This window comes from Pempheris klunzingeri, chromosome 16, assembly GCF_042242105.1.
Source record: "Pempheris klunzingeri isolate RE-2024b chromosome 16, fPemKlu1.hap1, whole genome shotgun sequence".
In the NCBI taxonomy this organism is placed as follows: domain Eukaryota; kingdom Metazoa; phylum Chordata; class Actinopteri; order Acropomatiformes; family Pempheridae; genus Pempheris; species Pempheris klunzingeri.
Window position 1 is genome coordinate 22,702,171 of NC_092027.1, and position 7,563 is coordinate 22,709,733.

The following is a 7,563-nucleotide window of genomic DNA, read 5'->3' on the forward strand; positions in this document are numbered from 1 at the left end:
GACCAAACCTGCACCTGTGTCAAAGTTCAGGATATGGTGCACGCAGCCACAGATCTGGTGCTCAGGAAACAAAAATCCAACAGTGAATTTGCTGACATGGACTGGGCACTACATTACGTGCCTCGTTCTGCCTCAAACTATGGATCTCAATCCAATGCTACATTCTCTTTTTCCCAAATTTGAAATATGAGCACAATATTGTGTGGAAATGCGACCCACTGTGACTGGGTGATTATAACTGCTAGAGGAAACAGAATTGTATAATGACATTGACAAAGAAACTGTGGATCGTAATGCCTGGGTGATACATGATCCTCTTAAGGTCTTTATCGGCCCAAAAACAGGTGATTGTGGTGGAAACTGTATTGGTTCCCCTCCTGCAACAAATTTAACAATCCTTTGTAAACCATTTCAAGCATTGTTGCTTTGCAGTTTATGCATAAAACTTCAACTATTACTGTTTGAAATCTAAATTAAAATAACATTTGTGAAATTCCAAACTAAGTCACACCTAGACCCGAGATCAGTGTATCTGTAGTGTATCCGTTAAACTGCTTAAATTGTAAGTAACTGGTCTACCTTTGTAGCAGTGCAGTTTAACAGCATGTGAAACCAGCAGAAATGTAATAAAAGTGAATTACAACTGAAGCCAGTTTTGGAGCTGACAGGAGTGAGCATGGCAGGAGTGTCTGTAGAGTGTGTGTGTGTGTGTGTGTGTGTGTGTGTGTGTGTGTGTGTGTGTGTGTGTGTGCGCCTGTGGGTGGTTGGATTAATAGACAAGGATTTAGATTGCATGTAATGATGCGAAGCAGAATGCAATGAAGGAACTCGTCTCCGCCATCCCCTGCTGTCTCAATGTTAATATTTGGGAATGGGAGAGGGATGATGGGGTACGGGTGTAAAATCACAAACATCAAGTTCTCACTCATCCTCTCCTTGTATACATATATATATATATATATCTACACACACACACACACACACACACACTCTACTGCAGTGACTCACAGAGTGTCACCCACCAGCCCAGGTAGCAGGGACACCACCACTAATGGTGGAACACTGGGGGTGGCCTCCTTATTTCCAAAAAATAATCATTAATCATTTGCGATTATAACTCAGCCTCACATTACCCCCTGACCACTGAGCTTTGATCTTGCGGCTTTAAAAATTAAACTTCCTGTCAAACTGGAGGATCAGAGCTGTGCGGTGCCAACCCCCTTCCCTCCCACACACACACACACACACACACACACCACACAGTCTGCACACAGGGGTCCAGTGCAACTGTCATGTCACCGAGCCTCTCCGCTGATATTAGCCGACACCTGACCTTATAATGAACACACAACCAGGGCCCCGCTGTTGTGGGAGTTTAGCGAGGCTGTCTGACAGTGGTGTGGTCTAATGAGAGGGGCCCTCTCAGCAGAGCCGGTGTCAGTCCTCCGCAATAACCATACAAAACCCCTACACACCTCATTAGCATCATGCTAATAAGCCGCTCTGCAGAGGATGTCACGGAGAAGCTAATGTAGAGTGGAAAGAGGGATGGCATGGTTATAGCCATATTAAAGAATTCTTTAGCCACTTAGGAATGTGTGCTTTATTTTTTCAAAACACCTCCACTATTATGTTTCATTTTATGTCATTGCACACATCTTAAATTGATTTATGATTTAAACACCAGCTGATGGTATCGTGAGAAAAACCAAGCCAGGCTCTGACCAAAGAGGAAATATATACGTACCAGCAACTCTAAAGCTCACCAGTTAACACATGGTACTTAGTCTCAACCGAGGCGTCCACTCCAATGGGACATTTATCTCATTACTGGAGGTTTGGAATAATGGCCCGTTGGAACAGTGGCATGGCGTTGTGACAACACTTCAGACAGCTGTGCAACGTCACTACATTCAGCCGTGCTGAACCAGTGTTGTTACTATTTTCAGTGGGAAGTAGGAAAACCTTGGTGAAGAAGTTGCTAGATTACTTCAAGGGCTTATTTGCATATAAAGGACATCAAGACATAACTATTTACATATTCATACGTGCATACATATAATGCTGACTGCATCCTGACCCAAGCTACATTTTTAACACCGATGAGAGACATAGGAGTGATTTAAATCTTTTCTCTTACTCTCAAACCCAAATAAGCATATTTCCCCAAAATAAAGACTGTTGCTTTAACATTTGACAACTTTTTAGAGCTTTTTGTGCACACTCTTCAAAGTAAGACATTGTTTTGGCATGTGTGTCAAAACTCTGGCGTTGCACTGTCACTGGCGTTGAGACATTTCAAACGATAACCAGCCACCCATGCAACAAACTTTACAATCCAAGATACCTGCAGCCTGTTAGATCTGCAAAGGCTTCTTTACTGGAAGGTTTGTTTGTTACTGTAACTATGCAGTTAATGGTAGATGTGGCATTTTGACTTTGATTTGATTGCCATGTTGCTTTGGAACTTAAAGTAAGTAAGTAAGTAAAGTAAACTTAGATTTTAGGAGATTTTGGCTTGTTTCTTCTTCTTCAGTGCACTTTATTTCCCCCCAAGGCGTTTCCTTCTTGTCTCGTCCTCTTTGCTCGTCCTAAACCATCTTTACCTCAGTCTGCATCTCTGTTCATGTCTCCTCCGTCTCCGTATCCCCAGCTCCCCAATTGTTCTGAATCCCTCATCAGCACAGTGCTGCTTTGTTCTTTAACGTTGGAGCGCCTTTACATCTCCTAGCAGCTTCTCTCAGTTCTTTTCTTCATGTCTTCAGCTTGGGGGTGGGGTGGGGGTGGCTTCACAGTATGGCTGCACAGTATGGCTACAGTACAAACAATCTGTATGAAGAACAAGCACTTGTTAATTGTGCTGTGTTATTCTCAAGGGGGGGGGGGTATGCTGTGCTGAACTAACAGTACAGCAAATTATTCCCTTTGTTTTTCTCTCTTTTATGTAACTGGGGAGTATACTGTATTGCTTTCATATTCCAAACAAACAAACTAGTATTTTAATTATTTTCACATTCATTATTCAGCTCCAATTTATTGACTACATCCAGGGAGCTCAGTTTTCACTACAAGCTGGAAAACATCCACCTGAGATTAGATTAACACACGTACATGACCAGTCTGCAAATGTTTAGATGATGCCTCTGCAAACTCCTGAGCAGCCATTCAAACTAGCCCCTTTCTTGTCATGCATTCGGTTTTAGTTGGTGGTTTAGAAACACACTGATTCCCAGAAGAGCCACCATTTGTTTTTAGTGAGAAAAACCAATAACAGCTGGTAGAGTAACAAAATGTGATCAGGTGTTCATGTCAGTTTTAAAGGAAAATAATCGTCCATAAACTACAAAGGGATCTGTTTCCTTTAAGTAATGGAGTGTCCTCCGTGGTTTTATCATTTTCAAATATGAAGTTCAGGCTGTTTCTCTGGTTTCATTCCGTCTGGTAACAAAGCAAAAAGCACATGCAGCATTTTAACATGAAACGAAACATAAACGAGACTTTCGCTGACGAGTCCCACAGGTCGAAGGCCGGCCGCGTCTTTCTAACTCATCTTCTGTTGTTCCTGTAGGGGCCACAAACGCAAGCATGACGAAGCCAAGGAGGAGGACAACGACGACAAGAAGAAGGAGGAGGCAGAGGAATCCGCTGACGAGTCCTCTAAAGACTCCAACGAGGAGGAGGGCGGCAGCAGCTCAGAGGCGGACGAGATGGCCGCTGCCCTGGAGGCGGAGCTCAATGACTTTATGTGACAAATGAAGGGTCACAGGAAAAGGACAACAAAAAAAATCAGCCCTAGTCACCCCGACAACTGGTACCTGAAAATCTTATTTTTCTGCTTTGGAATCAGTGTGTGCTTAGGATGTATGAGCCATGAGTGTGTGCTGTAACAAAAATGAATGTCCTGTACAGAAATGACATGTTGCTGTGTAAATAAAGGCCTAGAGTTTTTTGTAGCATTGATATATGGCCTTTTTGGCATAAAACACTTTGATGTTAACATTTTATTGTAAGATAGCAAACCATAGAGGACATGAAATTTGATACTTTTGTTTTACTTTTTTCTATTTCAATTTTTATATTGATGAGAAAAAGATAAATGAAATTATAAACCGTGAATTTTGCTGGTCGTACATGCCAAAGAGTTTGGAATAGGTTTGCCAAGGCGTGCAGCTAAATATTTTACTCTGGACTTCCACTTTTACTTTTTCTTTTGGCCTCAACAGTTTTTTAGGGTCATAAATGCAACCAGCGGATCTAGACGTTTGAATGTGTTTTCTCAAGTCATTACTTCCTCCTCTCGGTGTTTCTACTTTTGATAACTTAATGGTAAGGTGAGCTTTGTGATAACCAGCCTCTTGGTGCGCTACCACAGTGAACTGAAGCCAACTCAACTTACTGAAGTTACACTCACTTTCACGTGTTTCACAAGTGTTAGCTGGCCCTGTCAACCCTCTTCTAATACCCACACTGTACAGTTCAGCAGGACAGGCACTCTCACTAGGCCTCTGTACACTGGAGATGTTGCCTCAAAGGTAATATTCAATAACAAAAACAGAACCCACATATTTTACTTTTAGTGTTACCTAACCATGCAAACATACTTGTTGTTGCAGATTAGTTGTATATAAATATAATTTCTAGTAGACAGGGTTGGAAGGTCAGATGTATATTCCAGAAGCTGTTGAGGGCATTTAGACCATTTTAATAAAAATGCAAGCGGCTGCGTCGGTGAAGGTGTGTTGTTGTAGGTGCTGGTGAGCTCGTGAAATGACTGAATACATTTCATTAGTCCAATTATAGCAACAGATGCATGAGTTGATATGCTGCTCAGCGGCTTATAATAATATGAGAAAGAATTGTACTTTAGAAAGTTAATACGGCGGCAGTTTTCCTTCCTTTGATGCAGACATCACAAGGGACGTGGGGATGTGTAATCCGTCAGGAGTGCCGACGCCGTTTCTTACTGGATGATGATACATCGAGCTGGTGCAAAAGTTCAGAAATGTTTTTAGCCAGGGGCTAATCATTTCCAGGCCACAATTCCATTTGCGGTGCTCACAGCATTGAACTGTAACATTTAAAAGATTCAAGCGCAACATCTCTCTCCAGACCGTCTCTGTTAATCACAATAATTCACACCAAACACTGTCGACTTGTTTCATAGGAACCAATTCATAAATTATATCCAGTGAAAATATTTGACAGGGAGTTACAAGGATTTCTCCAGGTTAACAGTGATTCTGGACAAAGATGCTTTGAACTTTTTAAATGTTTTAAATGGGAACACCAGAAATAATCAACGTATTGGGTTGGCGGCAGAAATCTGAGACAAAAATATCCGAACCATTAGATTACATGAGCGAATATGTGCTGGTTATTAGGGGTGAGCTGACTCTTGAAACCAGGATGAGGAAAGATGCATCCGCAGTATAAAATTGTCAGAAATCATCCCAAATTATGATTTTTTTCCCCCCTTGTCTGTCCAAAGGAACTGATCGCCTCAAAGTTATTAGCAGAGAGCAGAGAGAGCAGGACTCACCAGCTTGTCATCCCTTTGGTTTAAAGCAGCCTGACCGGCAGTCATGACCGTGCTGCGTGCACTTTACTGACATCACACATCACAGGATTTCTGTGCGTTGGAAATCAAACACTTTTATTTCACTGTCTTTTCAACCCACAATTGTCACCTTGTGCGACTGTCGTGGAGCATACGTGTTGTTGGTCACATTCACTGTCAAAGGGAAACTTTGCCACTTTTTTTTGGTGGATGTCTAATCGCTGTTGATGATAAATGACGTCCATGCGTGTTTTATTGACTTGAAAAGTGAAAAAGTGCCCGCGTGCACCACAATGCGTTGTACACGAGTTTCTGACCCAACAACACTGATCGGATGTCCACGTAACGATGTGGCAACGTTTCCCTTTAATGTGTGCCACAGCACTGAATCTGTTTCTGTCTCATTCAGCAGTGAGCGATCTTCCTCCTGCATTTTAGGTTGTAGAAATGAATAATTGTAATTACTGTCCAAAAGCAGGAGAACAGAGGCCTGTTTGAAGCTCTGCCCAGTAAAAGATTTAACCTCACCTTCTGATTAACCTTCACCTCCTGCATCCAACAGAACATCTTGATGTCTTTTACAGTGACAGTCATCCTGTTTTGTTCCGTTTGTGTTGCCTGTGGTTCGACCATAAGCTTCGATCAAACAACTGACATGTAAAGTATTTGTAAAGTCTATTTCCTACTTGACCCCGAGAGAAAAAATACTTTCATTAAATAAAGATCTTTCTAATTAACACGGTTGAATTTGTTCTTTTTTTTTTTGCATCCTGAAGATGAGAAATGGGATATTTTTTTTAAATATCCAATATTCTCTGAACATAATCACTAAATGGTGTTCCAGAGAAAGTCCATTAGCCTTATGCTGCCTCTTCTTCGCTGGGTTTTAAACATTAGAGTCATAATGTGCACGGCACTATGAGACTCAAGACACAGTGCTCCAATAATGGCTTTGTGTCGTGAAAACCATAGCAGAACCATTAGGCCTGATCCCATCATGTCACCTGGGTTGATGCACGTGTTCCAACCTGCAAAGAACATGTTGTTTGGTCCTTGTTGTTCCAATTTTAGATGCATGAAGGAGAAAAAAGAAAATACGTTTATCCCCAACTGTCTTTTCATTTAAAATAGAATGGGATTGTGTATTCAGAGTCATTGTAGGGGGTTAGGGGATGACTGGGGTGGGCCCCTCTCTCATCTTGTCATTCAGCCAAAGGCATCTGTCTTCAGGTGTGATGTTAATGTTGCAGGAAACAGCAGGTTAAATCACAGCCATAAAGTCTATTAAAAGCGTGAGTGCGGCCGCTCTGCCGTGGTGCTCGAAGCGTTTGTTTCCCGGATCGCCCTGATGATCCGCCGCCATTAAAAGCCAAAGCAAACAGCAATAAATGGAGAGCTGTTGGTCCTGTGAGGAAGGCGAGGAGCCCCCTCTGGGATGAATGCTCCTCACAGTGTCACAGTCGTGGCTGCCCTCGGAGTCCACATTTGAATGTAAATAAATGTTTAGCAGCTGTGTTTTGTTTATGATCCACAAAGGTGATTTAATGCCGACCAGAGGGTCCTAAAATAGTTTATGGTTGAAGATATGATCTAAAGCAAGTGCGACCTTTGTTCCGTCAGTCACAAACCCAGAATGATGTTGTTTTTCCAGCCTGGTGTGAGGCCAGGTGAACACACTGTTACAGCCAAACAAACATTTTTATGGGCGTCACCGGAGGGAGCAGCCAACTGCAGCGTGCTGGGAATAAATACTTTATGACACCTGAGTGGTTGTTATGAGCAGGGACAGCTAGCTAGTGGCTGAGCTCAAACAGACAAAAACAAATGAGACAGAAAGAAGAAAAGTGACAGAGCACTGATGTGATCATGCTTTGATTCCAGTGTTTTCTGAATGTAGAGACTCAAAAGGCTGCAGTGTCCAGATGTCAGCAGTTTGTTATCAGTCAGTGGTTTTGATATTTTAAATACTGATGTGGCCAGGCTTTCAAGTCTTCCAGGATGAAAAC

The 7,563-nt window shown here is 42.2% G+C and overlaps 1 protein-coding gene across 1 annotated transcript in view; it reads left to right on the plus strand.

Moving 5' to 3' along the window:
- ctdp1 (CTD (carboxy-terminal domain, RNA polymerase II, polypeptide A) phosphatase, subunit 1) overlaps positions 1-6,294 on the plus strand; it is a 64,425-nt gene extending 58,131 nt beyond the window's left edge. The window contains exon 13 of the mRNA XM_070847035.1: positions 3,569-6,294. Coding sequence (XP_070703136.1) covers positions 3,569-3,749 — 181 coding nt within the window. The 3' untranslated portion in view covers positions 3,750-6,294. The remainder of the gene's footprint in view (positions 1-3,568) is intronic.
- The last annotated feature ends 1,269 nt before the right edge of the window (positions 6,295-7,563 follow it).